Consider the following 23,170-nt stretch of genomic DNA (forward strand, 5'->3'; position numbering starts at 1 on the left):
TAACAAAATATGCCTTTCTGCCAAAGACACAAATACACAAAAGAAAGAACTCAATTTAGTGTACATTGCAAATTAGACCTTCCCCAGACATTATAGTCAAGAAGAAGTCAAAAGAACTTTGGCCATTTTTTTTACCCTGACAATTGTGTTTTGGAATCTCTCTCAGTCGTGGCCAATCGTTTGGACAGTTAAAAAAATAGAAAGATTAAATGAATATGAGTCATTTGAGATTTAGCTTTGTCATGGTCCTCAGAATAATAAAGTGCAAAAGTTGAGGATGCCTTAAAGCCCTAGAGTGAAAGTGACCTATTTTGGGTTTTTATCCTGAGTAAATGTGTATAACGTGACTTTGTTTGCATAAACACAATAATCGAATTATCATACACTAATCCAATTATAAACCTCACTTTGATTCTAAGAGTAATTTGATTAAGCTGTTTACATGCATAGCAGAAGAAGATTTATCTCAATATACCCATCTTAATGCAATCTTGCACAGTGTGTGTTGATTGAATTAATTGTCATGTGCCTTTTTCCCTATAGGCAACTAGTAAATTCTGAAACTGCCCTCATTAAATGCATATGCTTGTCTTGTTGGCTGCCTTTTTCAGCTGCACCTATGTAACAACTCTGCAGTTTGCCCAGTTTTTAGACACCAATGCCAGCTATGAAAAAGGCAGTAGCTCTTAAAAAAACCCACTCATATACCAGGACAGCTGCACAGCTTGAGAGAACTCCGATTGACAGGCTTATTCGTATGGTGTTTACACCTCTGACCAATCTTCCGATAATGCGGCTAATTTCACAGATGCACACAAACGTGCTCACATGGTTTTAATCTAACTGCAGTGTTCTCATTTACCTTTATGTACAGGTAGCAAATATCAGATAAAGTTTCTTTGTGCTTGTCTGTCTCGGTCTGTCCTTCTCTGCCTTTCTCAGTCCCTCCCAGTGTCTCTGTCTCTTTCTCTCTACAACCTCTTTTCTTCCCATTAGTCCTGCTGATGGCTTTCTCTTCCTGTCTCCCCCTCCATTCCTCTTATTCTTCTTTCCACCTCTCTTCTCCTGTCAACTCTCATCTCCCCTCGTCCTTAATTCTGTACCTCTGCTTTTGTCTCCTCCCTACCTCACCTTCTTACCTCTCATCTCTACTTCTTCTCTCCTGGCTCCTCTTGTCAACCCAATTGCCCTTTCTGCTCCCCTTTTTTACCCATTCCTCTCTTCTCTCCTGTCTCTTTGACTCTCTTGTCTTCTTCTGCATGGCCTGACACTGCCTCCCTGATATCTCTCTCACTGTCCTCTCATTTTGCCTCCTGTCTCTCTTCTCCTCATCTTTCCTTTCCTCTCCTCTATGTTAGCTCCCACAAATAAAAAGGTGCGATTCCCTAAAGACTCCAGTAATTTGTTTCAAAGGCTATCAAAGGTGTGGGTTAATATTGTGGTAAATTTGCTTAGACATGCCTAAACAATAGCCCTGTAGACCTAAATTATTCTTTGGGCAACAAGAAATTGGATTTAAAAATTGATGCCCCCAGAGAAATGGTGTGAAGGTCACTGGTATAACCTATAAGCCCCAATGCTGCAAACAGATCCACAAGAAAATAGTCTACATCATGAACTTGTTTACAAGCTCTCTATGAAAGTCGTTTGGCCTATAAATGTGGCTGGGAATGGATTCTCCAGAGTCCTCCCTGACTCTGTGATAAGTGGCTGATGTGATTTGCAGCAGTTCATTTTGGAAAAAAGAAAAAATAATTACGACAACAACAAAAGTCCATTTCTATGTGTGTTGAGGTGTTGTCTTACTCTGTTGTGATGAAGATAGTCAATAATTCTGATGTAGTGATGCTAGTTACACACTGGCAGGCCATTGCCATGGAAATTATAGCCATGTTTAACATTATCTAAATCAATAAATCTAAAAAGTTACCATTAAAAAACATCAAACTTTTAAAGCTGTTTGTTATTTTCATTTTTTACTACTCAAATTCAACCTACAAACAGAATGTACAAGAATTACAATTCAGCTTCAATATATTTTAATGTTTCAACATGATCCTTATGTTCCACTGAAAAACAGCACAGCCCATCAGCAGGAGTGAACTGGTATACTGCTGGCAGTTACTGAACCTGGTATGAAGCTATGATTTAAGCTAATACCTTTTTGGTAGCTAAGTTTGCAGACTAGCCATCTGCAGCTACAGCAAATACTAGTCCCTTAAGGATCATATGGTTGTTTAAAACGTGAAATGCTAAAGCTTCTCAAGTATTCATTTTACTGGTATGGCATATATATAAACGTACCTGTCTTAAAAACAATTTGATATTGACCACATACATGACTTGTATGTATTGCACGGCATCATGTAGTTTATCATAACATGAGCAGTGATGAAACTGGAAGATGATCTAACCACTGTACAACTTACAGGTACACCCTAGAATTTTCTTTTAAACAAAGTTCTCCTCACATTCAGTTTTTATTTACTTTTTGTGTGTATCATTGAGGTCTTACGAATGTGGATTATGCATTGCCTTCCTGATAAAACTTACACAAAGCTGACTTTTTTGAAAAATTTAAAACCGACACGGTTGACATACATTGCCTGCATTTTGCTGACATGTGGCATATTTATTATTACATCTGTCGATCAATGGAATATTGGGAAACCATTGGCAAGGAACACAGAAACAAAATCTGGACCAACTCAAAAACCTACCCCCATAGTGCTGCTTAAAACCCCACAGAGAACTTTTAAACCATGCCCACAGAGGCTCTGACTGCAAAGGAGTTTCTCAGTCATTACTGACAACAATATAAGACCTATTTGAATGGCTAGAAAAAAATGGGATGTAGACTTTGAGTCAGAGATCTGGAACCAGGGGAGTCTGCCTCCGTGTTTGTGTGTATTTACAAGCTTGTGTTTCCATGTATCTTTAAATAACCCAATATATGTGTTTGTTTATGTGTATGTGTGAGAAACAGAAAAGGGGTGTGTGTTTGTGTTCAAGGTCACCGCTCCATTTCCTATTCGGGATAGTGCTGCTATCCCAGCATCCTCTCTGCCAGGAGCATTGATTAGCACTCTGTAAGCATAACATCACGCACTCACACAGACACACATACCCTCACACACACCCACATAACAACACACTTAAAGTCTTTGTCTCTTGTCTCAGCTCCTTTTGTATCTCCCAAACAAATGCTAATGCTTTGAGCAGAACAGCTAGAAAATGCGTCACTGTTCAGCTCTTTCACGCAAACTCACACACAAACATACGGCCTCTTACAATATTTGTATAGAGTAAGACCAGACACAGCAGAACAATATGAAAATGAGCCAAGTGAAAGATGAGACTAAATTCAACACTGCACAGAATGAGTAAATTTTGATTGATGATGTTGGCTTGTATCTGTGGGACTAACCTGGACTCATTCCAGTCGTACAGAACTTAGCTGTTTCTCTCCATCAAATTAAACAATATCAGCAGGTTGGCCATACCTGCCACACTGAAGCCAGTACACCAGGCAGAATAGCAGCAATTTATAACCTCTACCGCCCTTACAGGTGCAATGGAACTACTCATAATATGAAGAAGTGTTACATGCTGAAAACCAAGCATGCTGACATGACTCAGGACACTTGTAACTTCTTGAAATGTCAGCAGAGAATATGTACATGGAGCAGCTTAGTTGTTTTCACATACACATTCTGTGTCTGAATTGCCAAAGTGCTTTATAGACCACAAGCAAAAGCAGCTTCGCCATATTTAGTTTTAACCCTGGGAACAGCCAGTAATCCTGAACCAGCCAACCTAAGTGGTCTACAAGGTTCATCCTGGTTCAGCAGATCAGATAAATATTTTGGACCTCGACAGTGCAGTGATTTCTGAACCGGTAGTAGCATTGCAAAGTTAATTCTTTTGGATACTGGTAACCAGTGAATTGATCTGAGAACTGGAGTTGAGCTTTTTTGCTTCTTGTCACAACCCTGGCAGCAGCATTCTTGATCAGCTGAAGCTGTCTGATTGCTTTCTTAGACAGACATATAAACAGCCCTTTGCAGTAATCCAGCCTGCTAAGATAAAAGCATGTACAAGTTTTGACATCAAGTCTCTGATCCTTTAAATATTTTGATGTAATAGAAGGCTGATTTTGTTACTGACTTAATGTGATTGCTAAAATTCCTGTCTTAATCAAACATAACTCCAAGGTTTCTAGCTCGATTTTTACTTTTCAATGACAGACTGCTAAGGTGAGCACTGACTTTAAGACTTTCTTCCTTAACACCAAAGTCACTAACTCCAAATAAAATTCTGAGGCATCCCACTACTAATTTGTTTAATACACTTTACCAAGGAATCTAATGAGCTTTAGTTGTTTGATGACACAGCTGTATATAATTTTGTGTCGTCTGCATACATGTGATAGGAAACCAAACAAAGACTGAATAATAAAATCAACCCTTGTGGGACTGCACACATTGTTGGGAGTTGCTCTGAATTATATCTACCATTTGATACAAAGTAGTCTCTGTCTTGGTGGTGAGACTTAAATCAGTTCAGGACAAAGTCTGAAAGACCAAAACAGTGCTCTACTCTGTCTATTAATATACTGTCATCAACTGTAGTAAAAACAGTGGTAAGATCTGACTTTACCAGACTCAGTGCTGAGATTAATGTCTCAGGTCTTATCAAAACCTTGATAAGAGCTGTCTCAGTATTGTGTTGGAGTCTGATAAATGTCAAGATAATTATTTTCTGCCAGAAGGTTGGGGAGATGTCTAAACACAGCTTCCTCAATAACTTTACAAATAAATGGTAGGTTTGATATGAGCCTGTAATTATTCACTACTGACAGGTCCAGATTAGCTTTTTTTTAAAGCGGTTTGATGACTGCAGTTTTCAGGGCTTTGTGGAAAACGCCTGAAAGAAGTGAACAATGTACAATATTTACATCACACTATGGTGTCTGGGTGGAATTAACTGACTGCTAAACAAACTTGCCTACAGTGACATGACTTTAGGCACTTAGAGACAAGGCTTCAAACTCCAGCTCAAGCCTGACAAATTAATTTTCAGTGCCTCTTAAAAACAAATCTTAGACAAGAGGGAGATTGATAAATGACAGACTTTGAATAGCCCTGTCCACCCTTACCATAATTTTGGTGATGAGCTGTCAAGTAGATGAACCTACAGTAAGAGCACTAAACAGAATGCTATTCCCTACAGTCATGTAGCGGGAGGTTTGTAAAACAGGAGAGAGAGACACAGAGACATATGGACAGATAGACAGATGAAGACAGTGAGAGAGAGACAGAAAGAGACAATAAGACAGAGAGAGAGATCATTCTGTTCAAGATGCTCTACTTGGTTTCAAGGGCAACTGATTCTGAAAAAACAAAATACTAAACTTGTGTGTTTGTGTGTGTACGTATATTAGTATGTAGTGTTAGACTAGGATTACAGGCACTTAGCTCACAGCGATATACTACACTCACAGGCGTGAGCACACCTCTCTGCATACTGATTAGACACAAGCGTCTGTGTAAGAAGGAGAGTATTAGCAAGCATGTATGTTTGTGAATGTGTGTCTGTAAGGAGTGACTGTCTGTGTGTGTGTGTGTGTGTGTGTGTGTGTGTGTGTGTGTGTGTGTGTGTGTGTGTGTGTGTGTGTGTCAGTTTGTGTGCAAACATGGATGTGGGCTTTATATGTGTGTGTTGATGTATGTGAGACTGCTGTTGTCTGCCCCGCAGCAACTGATAAACACATAACAAATTCCAGCACACTCACATATTAGCCAATCAGCCATTAGCTTTCTCTTATAATTGCCATTGGAAATTATTACTTTAGCTATGAGGTTCTTCCCAAATTGCTACTGGAAATGAGTATATTAGAACTTGGTGTTGTAAGACTGAGGAATCAGGCAGCATGACCTAGTTTTCAAAGACTATTCTGCAACAAAAGGATCAATGGTTTAAATCCTGTAACAGCCAGTACAGCCAGTTAAGATGCACAAGACTTTTTGTATGTTTTTGTAAAAGCAGGATGTGTAATATCATCTTTTGTCAATTTTTTAGCCAATTTTGTTATTATCAAGATAGTTAATTGATACTTCTTAATTCTAGCAATCGAAATTCTCATCAAAACAAGCATCCTTTGATTTCAGATTGTATCAGTGTTTATTGTGCCCACAATAAATAAAGATCTCATTTGTATGCATTCACATGGACTATAATGCTGTTTGGAAATGATGTTATGAGACTTCTCAGGGACATTCTCATTAGCAAAGTCATCCTCCAATGCATCCCTAAATTGGCAGGTAATCTTGTGAATATTTATCTATCCTCTACTTCTTCCATTTTAAACCCAGTTGTGTTTGTTACATAAAACACTATATATGTACTGTATAATAGAGCTTTGTTTGTTACATAAAACACCATATATGTACTGTATAATAGAGCTTTGTTTGTTACATAAAACACAATATATGTACTGTATAATAGAGCTCTGTTTGTTACATAAAACACTATATATGCAGTGTATATAATGAAAAAGCACATAAATGCACTAAAGTTGGTGAAATGCAATAAAGAGAGCGAGTGTGGTTTTGTGTACAGCACCTATCCAGGACTTTTAATGTGCATGTTAACTCAAATATGTCTTGGAGAAACATTTTTCAAGGAAAAGACAGCTGACAGCAGATTTCTGTCAGAAACAGCTGGGCCTGATTTCCCATCTGTGGAGAGCTAACAGTACTAATGGTATTCATACTGGTGTAAGTCTGTTGTCAAGAACATCTCAAAACAATGTCCCTTTGATCCCTGTATTTCACATGAAAGGCTAAAATGTGCTTCATATTCCTTCCTGATATTAATGACTTCTTTGGTAAGTATTTAGTATGCTTCACTGCTACACTGCTTTAATGTCATCTCAATGTGTCTCTCCTTCCATTATCATCATCATTCTGATAAGACAGATAACTGAAAGTTGTTTACAGAGCAGTGGGGTGGAAACAGGATTGTTTACAGAGTTACTTTTTGTCATATCAGGCTTTTCAATATCAAACAGTTTTTACGGGACCAAAGAGGACAAATATCAACTGATGCCACTGTACATACCTAGAAAGTGAACAGGCACACTAGTTATTATATGACTACACACCAATGTTACACACATGCACACTTAATTATAAATGAATGAACAAACAAACACAGGCGCATACATACACACACACACACACACACACACACACACACACAAAGAGTGGTTTATCTCTATTCTTTGCATTGAACCTAAATAGAAAATCAATGCTATTTGATTCACAACCAATTTCAGCTCATTCTAGAGCTGTTAAAGTCAAAGGCAGTCCCTTTAAAGGAGAAAGGGCTTCAAGGATGACAACTTACTGACTGGTCTAGCAAATATACACAAAGTTAACTTCCCTACATCCAGCAGTTTCATGATAAGTCACTGGCGTCAAAATGTTGTTGAGTTGCTATTGTCTGACCACCAGGGGAAAAAAATGCTATTTATTTAGGGTATGAAAAGAGAAAAGCAGAAAATGTGACACATTTGATAGGCTATAACCAGCACATAGTTCACATGTTACATGATGAATGTCTTACATCACTAACCAATGTCAAAAAATGCCATGGTTTACTTTCATGTCAGCTCTCGATCTCAGCACCTATTCAACGCAGTGTGAATGTACGAAAACAGAAGCCAAACACAGAGTATATCATCAGTATCCAGTTACACCTGCACAGAAATGATAACATCCTTTCTGACCCTAGAACAGACTGAATTCTTTAAGTTGTGGAATTATGTCTCTACTGGTTTTACAGCATACATTAATGTAAAGCACTGACATATTCTGCAGACTATTAATTATTCAAATTTACCATTCATCCTTTTAAGCTGTAGGTGACTGGAGTAAACTAGCGTCATTGTCATTTCCCTGGAGTCATCTGGAGATGACGCATGTTTTCAGAAATGGTACATTATTCTACTCAAAGTATCTAACCAAAAAAAGGCATACTGCAGCCATGAGGGGATGCACCACAGCAACACTGCTTCGATACACTCTGGCATTTAAACATTTCTAAATTGGTACTGCAGGGTCTCGGGCAGCCTAGTTCATGTCAACAAAGCATTCTCAAGACAAATACAACACCAACAGCCTCCTGTACCATTTACAGGATGAAAGAGACTATGGGAACAGGCTGTTTATACCAAATTCTGACCCTGCCATCCAGATGTCTCAAAAGAAATGGATAGGGAACATTTATCCACTCTTCAGGGGTTAAGTTTTGTTGATATTATGATATGATATTATGAAGTGTTGTTTCATCTTCATGTTTGACAGGAGTCGAGCAAAGTGTAATGTAGCACTTCCTCTGTGAGGGTTGAAGAGTTGTACTTTCTGCAATGCCCCTGTGAGCACTGCATCATCTCAAACAAGCCTTTCATGACTTTTTCTATCATGTGTAATGAACAAGATGCTCCAGGAGTACTCGTTTTCTTATGTTTTCTTCCCAGGTGGAAAGCCATTAAAGTCACTTATTTAAATTAGGTGTCTTGTGCATTCTTAAATTTATTTCTATAATTGTGTGTGCCTCACTGAAAGGAACAAACTGTTTGTGAACATGGAGTGCTTACTAACATGGGTAATGAAGTGGACACAAAACATTTGTTATCGTGTGTATTTCAGGCTCTGTCATTTTCTAATTGTGACTTTTTCCTGTATATTTAATACTAAAATACCCTGCTTGAGGGAAAACTCCTAGAATGTATTTACTGATAATCTTACTATACTGTGTTGTATTTCAGCTCCTTATGTATGTACATATGATTTTCTTATCAGAAAACAATGACCTCAAAGAAAACTGTGATTTAAAAAAAAAAGATCATCTGCAGTTATTGATGACATCTTGGCGAGTCTTTTTCTTTTCACAAAACTTTGACCATGTTATCAGCCCAGCTGCTGGAGAAGATGATCTGAGAAACATGAACCCAGTGACCTCAGTATGCTGTATGGCACTCCAGTGTTGATTTAGCAACCGAATAACTACACAGTATTTCATCACACAAGCCAAGACACCTGTCGGACTAAACACCCACTACCTGTCACCACCACATTGTCCCTCAACAGCCACAATTCATGCTAGTGAAAAGTTGCCAGCTGTTAGCACCATTCTGCTGCTGTGTCCCAGGTATCGTGGGCTTCTTTTAACATTATTACAAACATTAAGACAAACACTCTCATACCTGTACATGTACACAAACACACGCACGCACGCACGCACGCACGCACGCACACACACACACACACACACACACACACACACACACACACAGTCACTCCTTACAGACACACATTCACAGATGAGTACAGACGAGTGAGCACAATAGTTTGCACCTGTACAGAAACACTAATACTTACCTAAAAGCAGATGCCTGGCCATTATTACCTCCAAATCAATTACACACACACACACACACTAATATTTCTGACCATGATTAGATTCAAATTGGTTACAGCAACAGCAATGGTTGATCAATACCCTAATTTACCAACAATCAATAAGCAGCCAGAGTTATAAAATATTGTTATGAGCGAACAATCTAAAAACACATGCGAAATAATAGAAAACCATGGAGAGCTGTTAAAAGTCTAATTAGCACAGATCAGTTAATTGCTCTCTAAGATACGATGCCCAGACTGTACGCAGAAAGACTGTACATGTGCATTGTACCCCCGCACACACACAAACTTCAAGATTGCATTTATTTTATTTTTTTCCATGGAAAAAGTTGCTATACTTCTTTATATCTGTAGTAAAGTTTTCTTTTTATTACCCAGTCTTACCTGAGTTCTAACTTATTTTTATTACCCGTTCTAACATTTTATTACTGTACTCCAAGTGTGGTTAAATTGTATCATAAATTCAGTGGCTACGTGACTGCACTATCTTCAAAGAAATGCCAGGTCAGAAATGTCAACAGAGTCCTTCCTTTTTTTAAAAGTATGGACCAGGACCACTATAACTTGCCATGTCCAGTGGGACTCTCTCTGTCAGGCTGCTCACAACATTTTTTTCCGACCATACGCTTACATTTGTTTGATATGTCAATTTCCTAATGATCAGGCCACCCAGGTATAACACTTTACTATCCACCCCTGAATTTTGCTGTTTGATATGTACATATTTTTCATTTTCACCATCTGTGAACAGTGACTCATCCCTCTGCTGAAATTCCAAAATGGTTCTAAAACATAAAATACTGAATCTGATAGATGAACAGGCAGCTCTTCTACCCCCGCATTGCCACATTGCTCACCATTGCAATGAATGGGACATACAGGCACATTCTTACTCTTAAATTCAGACAAAACTGAAGTTATTGTAATTGGCCCAAAACACCTCAGAGATACACTATGTGATAATATACTGACTCTGGATGACATTACCTTGGCCTCCAGTACTACAGTCAGAAACCTTGGTGTCATTTTTGACCAGGACTTGTCCTTTACTTCACATATAAAGCAAGTCTCTAGGACAGCCTTCTTCCACCTGCGCAATATTGCTAAAATCAGACCCATTCTATGTCTAAAGGACGCTGAAAAGTTAGTTCATGCATTTGTTACCTCAAGACTGGACTACTGTAACTCTTTATTGTCAGGATGTCCCAAAAATTCAGTAAAAAGCCTCCAATTGATCCAGAATGCGGCAGCACGAGTACTGACAGGAACTAGGAAACGAGATCACATCTCTCCTGTGTTAGCCTCTCTGCATTGGCTCCCTGTAAAATCCAGAATCGAATTTAAAATCCTCCTCCTCACCTACAAAGCCATTAATGGTCAGGCACCATCGTACCTTGGAGAGCTTATAGTTCCCTATTTTCCCAATAGGACACTTCGCTCTCTAAATGCAGGTCAACTTGTGGTTCCCAGAGTTTGTAAGAGTAGAATGGGGGGCAGAGCCTTCAGCTATCAGGCTCCTCTCCTGTGGAACCAGCTCCCAGTGTGGGTTCGGGAGGCAGACACCCTCTCTACCTTTAAGATCAGGCTTAAAACTGTCTTGTTTAGTAAAGCTTATAGTTAGGGCTGGCTCGGGTATGTCCTGACCCATCCCTTAGTTATGCTGCTATAGAGCTAGACTGCTGGGGGATTCCCATGATTCACTGGGCGCTCTCTCCCTATTTCTGTCTCTCTCCCCCTCTCTCTCTCGATGACTTCATGCCATTAACTTTGTTTCCTTTTCTCTCCCGTAGTTTGTGCTTCTCCTCTCTCTCCCTCTCTCTGTCCTCATTCTGCAGGTATCTCTGCCTCGGGAGCAGCAGGATCCAGATCCACCACTACTCATCTTTACTATTAACCACTGTTACCTGTCATCATTATTATTGATAACACCATTACCTACACAGCTGTTCCTGGTCTCTCTCTCTCTCTCTCTCTCTTCTCTCCCCTCTCCTCCCCCTCCCCCTCTTTCTATCTTCTCCTAAACCCAACCGGTCGAGGCAGACGGCCGCCCACCCTGAGCCCGGTTCTGTTGGAGGTTTCTTCCTGTTAAAAGGGAGTTTTTCCTCCCCCCTGTCGCCAAGCGCTTGCTCGTTGTGGGAACTGTTGGGTTTTTCTCTGTAACAAAGTAAGGTCTTGACCTTACCCTGTAAAGTGCCTTGAGATAATGTATATTATGATTTGGCGCTATACAAATAAAATTGAATTGAATTGAATTGAAATGAATTAAATGAATTAAAAAGAGACTCACCAAATGGTTGGTGGTTCAGATCCCTCCACTTCCAGGTAGTCATATTTCTCCTCTGTCTGGAAGTCTGTAAAGATGACAGAGATGGTGTCTCCAGGTTCGGCCAATAGGATCCAAGTACAGTCGGCCTGGTTACCATAGTTGCCGGGGTAACCGGGACTGGTCACCACCCCACTGCCGCCCCTCACAGTGCCCCCACATGTGTCCTCAGCTGTCAATCAAATCAGAGTGACAAATAGAAAACCTGGGTTAGGGAGAGGAGGAGGGACTGAGGGGCGGACTTTTATAAGTTCAATTTCTTGCTTTTTGGATAAATGATTTTGATTTTCACAGCTATATAACATGGGGCGGGTTCAATTTAGAAATGTATCAGTTCAGTTAATTTCCCAAATTGGTAATTAGGATCTAATTCTCAATCGACCTAGCAATATTTTTCAACCATTCAAATTGATTAAAGGTCAGCCAGCCCAATTCCCTACCTCTCTCCCTCTATGAGGTGACTTTTCTTAATTATCTTAACTTCAGTATATTAAAAGTACACTCTGAGCTCTCAACTTTTAATGTTATTTTGTGGCTTGAATGTTAGAAATGGATGACTTTAATATTAGCAAACCATATTGTGAAAATATGGAGCTCTTACATCACACTTCAGATATGAAGTAGATATCAAAAAAATATACATGGTAATATATAAACTGTTCTTATTTTATTGGTGTTAAGCCAGAAGATTTTGGAGAATGACACTGGTTTCTTATAGCCAGTTAGAATTGGGGGTGGGGTTTAAGGGTTTGGCTGCAGTTCCTGTCGCACTCAGAGCTGCTGTCCTCTCCTCCAATAACAAGGTATATTCTCCTTTTCTCCCATCACAGAGCTCCGCTCTCGTCTCCTCCAATCGCCACCAAGGAACTTTAGATTTGACTGTTTCCCAATTGGCTATTTTAGTGGCAGTCTATCACTTAATCATCAGTTAGTTTCAAAACATGTAGACCAGATGTGATAATAGATTTGCCTGACTTTCTCTAATTGCTGATCACATCTGATTGATAGTATTATTCATAATTGATAGTAGTGCTGATTACTATATAACAGATAAAGACACATGGATTGCGCTGTGCACACGGCATAAATTATACACATATAATTTATACAGTTACACTCACAGAGAAAAAACATACTACATTGGACCTTGTTGTGTCACTGGGACATTGGTTGTATGACAAGTTATTTAAGAGACTGGCCGCAATTCACTTTTTCAAAATACTGTTTTTCAAACCCAAAGTATTCAGATATATCCTGGCCTGTCTTAACATTTTGAAATGTATTTATTAAAAGAAAATTGAGCCCAGTCACGTATCCATTGCCCCAGTGATAAAAGATACAATGTTGAACCTTTTTTTCTGAGAGCGTACAAGTCCAACTGTAAACATGGTATAAATTATACCTGTATAATTTATAGTTATACATAAAAGAGGCAATACTGTATGCAACACGCTCTTACACCAGACATGCATTTTCCTACACACCAGTGAGTGCAATTTGGGATGACACATGATTTCTATTACTCCATAACACTTCACGTGTTGAAATTATCAGTAGTTAAAGAAAGTGTGCTCCAAAACTGCACTCACTGATAAGCTGAAAAAGACACATCCTTTATAAGAGTGTAGACAGGCGCTGTCAGGTGTACATGCACATCCTTTGGCCTCATCCAGGCAGTGGGGCTTTGGGGGATGCATGTGTAGATGACAGAGATAAGGTAGGGACCAAGCCAGACTCCACCCACAGGAGGGGTAAAGAGAATAACTGTGGTCCAAGACTCACATAGAGCAACAGACGATAACCAATAGAAATGAATAATAAAACATTAGCAAAAGATATTACAAATCGGACGGAACAGAGTGCACTGAGTAGAGACAGGAAATACATGGAGCCTAACAGGGGAACATAAATAGATAAGAACAGAGACAAAAAGAATTAGAGTGAAACGAAAAATAGAGAACCAGACTGAAATAGACAAAGGGTTGGTACAAAGTGTATCAGATAGGAAACGAGAAACAAGATGAAACAAAATAAATGGTTTGAAATGAATTTTAAAATAGACTGAGCCATTTTCAATAAATCAGAGTGTGAATTAAGGACCAAAACACACATTTTAATTGTTTCCGTGTTATGCTTAGGTGTCAACACAAGCTCGTGTTCAAAACCTGTTGAGATGAAAAATAAGGTGTGCCTCGTCCCAAACTACAGGCTCTGATATGTTGAAAATGAGGTACAGAAATGCATGATTTATTTATTTACGATTTATTCATTCAAACAATTTCATATAAGCCGCTGAATCATTCAGACAGTCAGTCAGACAGACAGGCAGTCAAAGAGGCATGCAGGCAGGCAGGCAGGGCAGGCACTGACAGACAGACCATTCAGTTATCCAGATAGACATTCATTCCACAGCTGGACAGTTAAGGAGATTTGCGTAAATGACCCAACACCTCAAACCAAGACCTGCTGAGACCCCATCACATTTGCAGCAGAGCAATGATGCAGCAGTCAGTGTGTGTGTGTATGTGTATGTGTGTGTGTGTGTGTGTGTCCCACCATGGGAGGGATTGCTGCTTGCAGGATGACAGCTGTCACAGGGATATCATGACAACAGGATGTCTGCAAGCACTGGTGGACACTCACCTGCATGCACACACACATATACACAGACACGCACGCACGCACGCACGCACGCACGCACGCACGCACGCACGCACGCACACACTTCATCCTGTCCTCCAGCTTATTGATGTGCCCATGACAGTTGACAGACAGGTGGAGAGGTCTCAAGGTGCACTGGTGTGTGGCTCTTATTAAAGAAGAGGAAATGAACTTGTGTAGAAAAAGAGGATTACTATACAAGTGAGCAGTGCTCTTTTGTGCAGCTGACCTTTGGTGAATGTGACATTATGATGTTGTAGCATTAAGGTCATTCAGTGATGATGTGCTCTGTCTTGTTGTCTCGAAAAATCTATTGCTGAAAAAATATTTATCATTACTTTTAAAATAAGCAGATTCAAACACTATTGTAGATCTGGTGAAAACCTAAAAGCCATGCAAGGATGATGATATAAATGTAATATATTTCGGTGATGCAATCATGCATGATGCAATTAGGATCCTCAGTAATTCTGTAGTGTGTCATCTAGTAACGGCAGAGCTGTGCAGAGACTGCTTCAGGAGCAGCTGCTCTAATATAAAGTGACATTTGTTGCGTACTCATAGGGAAAGGGTGTGAAGTTCAGATACCTATAGCCAACAATGATTACCTTCTGTTAAATCTGCATGCATCAGAAATGATATGGAACTTGTCAGCTTTCCATGTTGCACCTGCTAATTTTGTATACTGCTCACCTCTGCTCCATCAATCATGATGGGACATCTGTGTGACAGCGTTGAATATTACTGTGTCTTCCTCATATCATTGCCTCATCCCATCACTTCCCTCTCTTTCTCAGTTGGTGTGTACAATGAATCACTACAAAAACGACAATAGTCTATCTTACCAATAATTGTAGTCAAAGTGAACAGTCTCATATTGTTATTTGCCTATACTAAATAGCATCTTATAGTGTATTGAACAAATTAGCTTCTTATTTTGGAAATCTGAACTGAGTCCAAGAATGGAATTTCATTACATATGAGTCTGATTCGCTGAAATCATTAAAACCTCTAAGTATTTCATTTAATCTGTGCACTGAGGTCACTGCAGTTCCAATGCATACAAGTTTGAACCTAAATCTGCATGCAATGTTTAGATTAAAGTTGGCGGTTTTTCTTAAATCTGCTAGTTAGCTACACAGTTTCAGTTTCTTATATTTCTTTTACAATTCTGTATTTCTAAACTCTTCTAACGCCTTTGGTAACAAAGTTTTTATGCATCCATCTGTTGACATATAGCTAATAATCTCTAAAATCAACATTAATTTTGATACCGGCCTACCCCTGACTGAGTGTGCTCTCAAAGCTAGATATTGATATGAACATTAATTGAAATGATTCCCTGTAATGTGAAACTTTTGCTAGTACAGAAGACACAACCAAAATTACAATGACAAATGTCATGTCACTTTGTTGTGACTTTTATTCGAGGCTATATAAAAAAGGCAAATACTAATAATAATATTTGGTACTGTCTGTGGTATTACACATGGAAAAGAAGATAAATGTGCCAGAGAAATAAAGCTTCTTTCAGATCAGTGTTTCTAATATGATTTCATCATGGGAGCCATCTTGAGTAAATCTATAGGTAGGTGAGTTCTTTGCAATCTGGCAGTAGTGTTCTGCTGGGATCTGTCCTCTGCTTTTCTTTCAGACTGCAACCTGGGGAGGCTCAAGTCATGCTCATGCCCCAGCACACTGACCCACGGGAGGAGGGAAAGTGCATGTGGAGGAGGGCGCTATACGTGTTACTTTGACTGTGACTGTGTGTGTGAGAGGAAGGGGGATGGAAAGAGAGAGGTAGTTGGCCATGTTGCCTTCATTTCTTATCACATCAGTGGGCAAGTGCTGCCCTTTTCTTTGCCTCTTCATCCCTCACCCTCTCTCTGGTTGTTGCTGTAGCACCACCTCTCCTCTTTTCTTCCCCACTGCTTCTCTGCTCTCTACTACCTGACTCTTCCCTTTTCTGCATTAAGATTATTTTTATAGTAAACCAGCACATCTCCTCCTCTACCCTCCTCTCATCTTTCTTCTCCTTACCCTCCTCCTCCCTCCCTCTGTTTTCCTCTCCATGCTTCCTTCTCTCTTCCTCATTCATCCTCGCCTCTCACCCTCCCACTCTCCTTCCTCATCATTCCCCTTTCCCAACTCTCCCCATCTCATCCTCTCGCTCACTCCTTCTCTATCATGGCCTGGGGTGCTTTGATCACTCGTTCTTAGCCTCCTTATCCTAACTCCCTGTCTCCCATCCGTTCATCCCCTCTTCCCCACTGTGCTGTCATCAATATCACAGTCATCTGAGGATTCCATCTTTATCCTTCTCTGTTTTGCTGTCTGTCTTTAAGATCTTACTCTCTCTTCATTTCTCTCTCTTTCTCTTTCTCTCTCTGCTGATTGATTTTATGTTTAATGGCTTTTCTGGCCTCATCTCTTTTTTCCACTCGCTGTTTCTTCCCCCTCTTCCTTTCCTTCTGTCCCATAACTCCATCCCTTTCCTGCATCACTTTGATAGGCAGATCACTATCACTATCAGATTCGTACACACACACACACACACACACACACACACACACACACTTCAATCAGAGAGGACTCAGTGTGCTGTCAGCCTCTAAGGATTATGGGCCATCTACATCATCCTCTCCTCTCCTCTGTCTTCAGGCTGTATCCATCCATCCCTTCTGCTCGCTTATCTACATCCACCCACCCATCCATCAACCTCTTGCCCCCCATATGTTGTAAAACTGAATATATATAGCCACCTCTCTTTCTGCCTCATCACTCCCTCCATACCTTTCATTCCCACGGTTTAGTTGCCATGAACGACAGAACAGACAGAAGGAAAAATGTTGAACATGTGCACGTAAATGATCCGCCATTAATTTTTTTATTTAAATTTCCCCCCTGGTCTGAGGAGTCGCTGGACAACCGTCAAGCTTCCTCAGCAGCTGCATTTTGTGCCATGCTGCCTGAATGCACAGAAGATGCAATAGCACTAAGAATCTGATCTTACAGACAGGGCCATCAGCTCATAAAGTAATGGAATTGGTGGCATTGTGAACACAATCCAACCAAGCTTTTGGATGCAATCCAATGTATATACAAGCGACGCAAAGAAAAAGGCAGGGTAGAAAAACACAGAGATGTGATTCATACAATCTGATTTTAAGGATCAGATTTCAGAGAAATTGCATTAAAATGCTACATACAACCTCAAAACCTGTATTTGTAAATAGTAATTGTGTGCAACCTTTGCCCTCCCTGTGCAGAATCAAGTCCTCCAAATCATTATTTGTAACTCCCCTCCAGACCAACACACAAATGTTTTCTGATCTGATGCCACTATGTTTAATGTTTCGTTAGGTTTAGGCACAAAATGACTTAGCAGGGGTTAGGCAATCCTTGATTTAAGGTTAGGGACTCACAGTGGTCATGCTTAAAAGACAGAAACATCAACTGTCTTTAGAAAATAGTACATCAATGGTAGTCTCCAATGTCAGTGTCCAAGTTTTTGTTTACCCAAGCAACCACCTCAACCTCCTCCTGGACTTTGTGACTCTAGAACAATGTCCCACTGATAATATGGCAGACAGCCGCTGAGTGTACTTGAATGTAATTGTATGATTTTTGGCCATTGGTGTGGCAGTCTCCCTATTCGGCATGCATGGTGTTCTGCTAAACACCTTATTTCCTTTCTAACATCTCCTTTGTTTAGGAGAAGTGTTGATGAATATTCACTACTGATGATCTGGCTATTACTGTATAATAGTCCGTTTTAAACAATTTTAACTGCCCCTTTGCTCTTTATGTTTTTATTCCCAACAAGAAGTAGGGCTAGCACTTGCCTTTGATGATGCTTCAGTCCTGCAGAGTTTGTAATAGGATGCTGGAGTGTTCATCAAGAGTAGCCTGCAGTTTAGTGAAGCCCAAACAAAACAGAAATGTAGCTTAAAAACTTCCAGGGAAGATGTCTGACTCAATCTAGTTGTTTAAGCAATTATTTGAGCTGATTTAGTAGTGTATACTGAAAATGATGCATCAAGAGAATAGTGTTTGCACCATCTGGTCTTATAAAATGGCCTCATATTCCTTGGCTGCTATTCGACCATGCAGCAGACATGTGGGATAAAGGGATCCTTCTTTTTGCCAAACGTAAACCCATCTGGATGTGGAATAAATTTTGGTTTATCACATTACTTTTTCACATGTGCAGGTTTTATCCTCTTCACACCAAGAGTGTGCCATTGTGTCATTGCTGCCCCATCATAAACAGCTTTGAAAAGCAACGGATGAACTGTTGTTTTGAGACAGTTGTCAGGATGATTTCAGTGGTTACTTTTAAAGCTGCAGTTTTATGTGGTTAACATCTATCCTGTTTAAATTCTGTCCCGGTTGGCATGCTTCAACTTATGACCACCGTTTGCTGATGCAATAGTTTGTCATGACCGGAAACTGCTCCCACTCAGGTATTCATAAATCAAATGTTGTGTCTTTGGAGCTCTGGAGGCACATTTTGCTTTGTAAACTCATAAAAGTGATGACTGTCAGACCACATTTAAAGCAGACAAATACCCACATTCAACTTTGTATGACTCATCTGTTTGGCTGCCTTTGTGACTGCGATTTAGTCACTTCAAATTCAGTCCTTTTCATGTGTTGCTCCTGTCGTTTTTTTTTTCTTTTTTGCTTCTATATTGCTATGATATTTTTCTATCACTCTTTTAAACCACATTAGAAACATATTGGCTGCTGTCCTCTGCTTGCCAGCATTATATTTTAGATGAACAGTCATAGTGTTTAGGGCACACACACACACCCACACACAACTAGTAACCATGCTGACCTTCAGATCCTCCCACCATCTGTCCACAAATCAAAGAACAGATGCTGTCTGCCAGTCAACTAACTGCCCGACATTTAGACCAATTAGGGCAGAAGAGTGATTTAATAGTAGATCACCAGAAGGAGACATAAAGAGAGATGGCATGGATTAATAGAATGATTGGTATCATTCTGTATTATTCTTACAGTAGCCTTACTAACCTTATCAACTGAATTGCTGGTAACAGATATAGTGAGATAAAATTTGACTTTCATTATAGTGTGATTATTCTCTTCCCATTATTGATAACATCTGACCCCTACTATTGACTCCACTTGACTTATGTCAGTGGCAATATCAGAAAATACCCCAGGAGAATATTTTTATTTCAAGCACTAAAGCAACATCTAAGGCAATAATGTCATGCTGATTCTCTGTTGGTCCTACTGCTTGCTTGCCTTGTCAGCTGACAGAATCAGGTACTTTACAACATCCCTGGAGCTGGTAGTGTTTTGGTCAGGGACACTCCAGCAGTACAGGTTCTGTGGCTTTAAAATGGTACTACCCTCCACTCTACCTCCCTCTTGCCCCAACAAAAAGAAGTGAAACATAAAAACAAATGTAATATACAGTTAGAGGAAGGTTGCAAAAGGAGGTAAGAGATGTAAACCAAAAAGACAAATTAAAGGGAAAAGCTAAAGAACAAAACATACAAGTTGAGAGTAAACAAAAAAGTGGCAGAATGGGAAAGAGGCTGCCTCTCTCGCTGTGAGACTCCAGAGCAGTATTGAGATGGATGAGACCAGTGTACCTCTTTTCTCATTTGGTCATTAAACAGAGTTTCTAAATTATCAACCATAATGACACACAGCAAAAAGTTGTGATTTATAAGTATTGCCTCTCATTCGTTCACCCTCCCCTCTCACCCACTTTTATTCTGAGAGCAAGTGTGTCTGACTGTGTCTCTGTTTATACGCATGTTTGACAGTGTGTGTGTTCACCTGTGTCTGTCCGCAGCTTTGTGTATGTGCCTGCCTATTTGAATGTGCTTTCATCCGTGTGTGTGGAGGAGAGAGAGACCCTGGGTGTCGGTGAGTGTTAAATGTCATCCCTGACATCTTAAACAAATAGCTGCATAGTGAGAGTTTAACGCATCACAGCCCTGACGAAACACATTCCACTCTTGTCTCTCTTCTCTTCAGCCAGATTCACTTCTCTTCTGCCCCCCTTTCATCCCAAATCCCAAATTTATTTTTTGCAGCCTGTGAGGACATGTGTTAAACACAGTAAAACACACACAAGTATTGCCGAATGTTTTGAAAAGAGCAAGCTAAACCAACCATGCTACATGATGTGCTGAAAGTCACAAGAACAGAAAAAATGAAGGCTCTCTTAAAATGAGTTTGTCACAATGTGATCAAAGAATAATTTCAAACTGCCACATATGTCATGGTATGACATGATCTGACACACCTTCCTGCCAACTACAGAGAATGACAATGCAAATGTGCACATCAGTCGGAGATACTAAAGTCAAGGACTTGATCACCTAATCCCCCTGCCACATAATGGTACAGCATCAAAGACAGTTGAAAACATGAACATTACAGTCTAGCAAGACAACAACACTGAATCTGAAATTAGATGAGGAGGGGGCTGAGGTGATGGATGCAGTTTCAGCAGCAAGAAATCTACCTGAGCTGCCTGAGCTAGCACAAAGCTGCATCACATGCAAACTAACATGACATGCCTCAGTTGCAGGCTGCTTCACAGACCAATGGTGAAACCAACATGAAACTAAGAAACCAGAAGAAAGATCGGCTTTGAAAATGTTTTATGATGAAGCAAATTCATTCAACATGTATGCTGGAATATTCAGAAGTAAAACCACAATCATTTTTGATTAGAAAGACTGAATGTTAACAAGAAAACATCACTGGATACCTTTAATTTTAGCTTTCATTGTGTGTGAATAATTAACGTATGCAATTAAACTATTAGAGAGGACACATATAAGAAGGAAGACAGAAAATGATTAAATTAAAGTGATGTGCCTTTCTCAAAGGAGAATTATTATTATTACGGTCACCAAGTTTAGTCACAGTAATAAGTTACTGTCACAAAGAATTTGATAGCAAGACGCCACATGTCTTGAAACTCTCAGAATGCTTATGAGATAAATCTTAAAATCACCACTTCCAAATTGTTTATGACAGGCCATCTATAGTCAGAACAGACTTGAAAAGGCAACAGCAATATGCCCTGACACAGATCAACCACAACCAAGAAGCCACATCTGTATGCTAGTCTATATCTAGTTGACTTTTAGACCTACATAATCAATACATAGACACAAGGATGCTGGTCAATATTAGCAAGAAAAAGTCAGCAAGTTGATCGCATGTACCACCACCAAAGCCCATCACTCTTTCTCTGTGTATATAGATGACCTTTTCTGCTTTCTGTAATCAATACTTGGCCATGAAATGCAAATCAGCACTAGAAGTAACAACTTATGTCTCAACAGATCAGCAGGACAAAGGTGTTTTCATTTACATCTGGTCGAGCCTTCAATAATTGTACATGAAAAAAGCAATATAAAGAGAGATTTTTAAATTAAGTACACTGAGTAGCGTGTGAGAAACTTGATCTGTATTCTAACTAACAAAATGTCACTAAGAGTCCTATATTATGGACACATGAGCGTGACGGGGGAAATGGAAATGACTTATAGAAAATATGCAATTGATGTTCATTTGGCCAAATCTTTCTGTCTGTGAGTGTGTGTGTGTGTGTGTGTGTGTGTGTGTGTGTGTGTGTGTGTGTGTGTGTGTTTGTGTGTGAGACAAAAACCTTCCATCCAGGAGAAATTTCTGTATGGTACATGAACACTGAGCAAGAGGAGGAGAAACAGAAGGATAAGGGGAAAAGTGATCAGAGGAGATAAAATGAGACTGAGATAGAAAGGAAAGACAAGGAGCAGAGAGAGGCGAGGGAAAGTGCAGCATCTATGATGACTTTGAGACTCACATTTAATTAGTCTTTCATTGGTGAAAATAGAAAGTAATAGAATAAGAGCGACAACAAAACAAAGAGGCTTGTGTGTCTGTGCCTGTGAATACTGTCTCTTCTTTTATCTGTATTTATGTTTTTTGCTTTTTTAAAGCAATATTATAAACCTTCTTTTCAAGAGCTTCATGAATACATTTTATTTAACCTGACCTACGAGAAAGAGAGTGAAAATAGGCTTGGGAAGGGAAAGACAGATGACAGACCAAACCAAGATGATGACAGATGATTTAATGAAGAACTGACTGGCTGGAAGGAAAGAAAACCAATTAGAAGACAAACAGAAGAATGAGGAGAAAGAGAAAGAGATAAAGGAAGAAAGGAATGAGAAGGAAGATGGATGAATATTGGATAGAGATGGATCAAGACAGCGATTGAGAGGATTAGCAAGAACAATAGTGAGGTAAGGCCAGAGATAGAGAAATATGAATATAGATCGAGAGCAACACAAGAAACAGAGGTAGAGGCCTACAGATAGACTGAACTGTGATGCAGACAGAGACAGGAAAGGAGAAAGACAGATCAACGGACAGAACGATTTAAAGATAAGAGTTTCAGATAATATCACATGGAGAAATAGAGAGATTTGAGCATTGCAGTGGGTGATTGAGTGTATGTGAGAGACGGATATGGGGAAGGAGCCTGTAAGGCCTGAATGATGATGAAAATGTCTTTCAAGGATAGAGCTAAAAGAAAACTTCCAAAATGTTTCAACAGTGCTTACTTTGCAAAGTTTTAAACCTTGGGTTTGGAGATTTTGATCAAATTTAACCAATTTATTTGAGAGAACCAACTCAGTAAAATACA

At 39.6% G+C, this 23,170-nt stretch overlaps 1 protein-coding gene across 5 annotated transcripts in view; it reads right to left on the reverse strand.

The window, feature by feature from the left end:
• LOC139634681 (CUB and sushi domain-containing protein 3-like) overlaps positions 1 to 23,170 on the reverse strand; it is a 334,573-nt gene that overhangs the window by 148,620 nt on the left and 162,783 nt on the right. For 4 of the 5 annotated variants that reach the window (XM_071501309.1, XM_071501308.1, XM_071501311.1 and 1 more), the window contains exon 5: positions 11,776 to 11,983. In XM_071501309.1, the coding sequence (XP_071357410.1) occupies positions 11,776 to 11,983 (208 nt within the window). The remainder of the gene's footprint in view (positions 1 to 11,775; positions 11,984 to 23,170) is intronic. The other variant, XM_071501310.1, reaches the window with a different exon arrangement.

Source organism: Trachinotus anak, unplaced genomic scaffold (genome assembly GCF_046630095.1).
Source record: "Trachinotus anak isolate AG129_WGS33_773 ecotype Australia unplaced genomic scaffold, CSIRO_AGI_Tana_v1 ptg000016l, whole genome shotgun sequence".
NCBI classification, from domain to species: domain Eukaryota; kingdom Metazoa; phylum Chordata; class Actinopteri; order Carangiformes; family Carangidae; genus Trachinotus; species Trachinotus anak.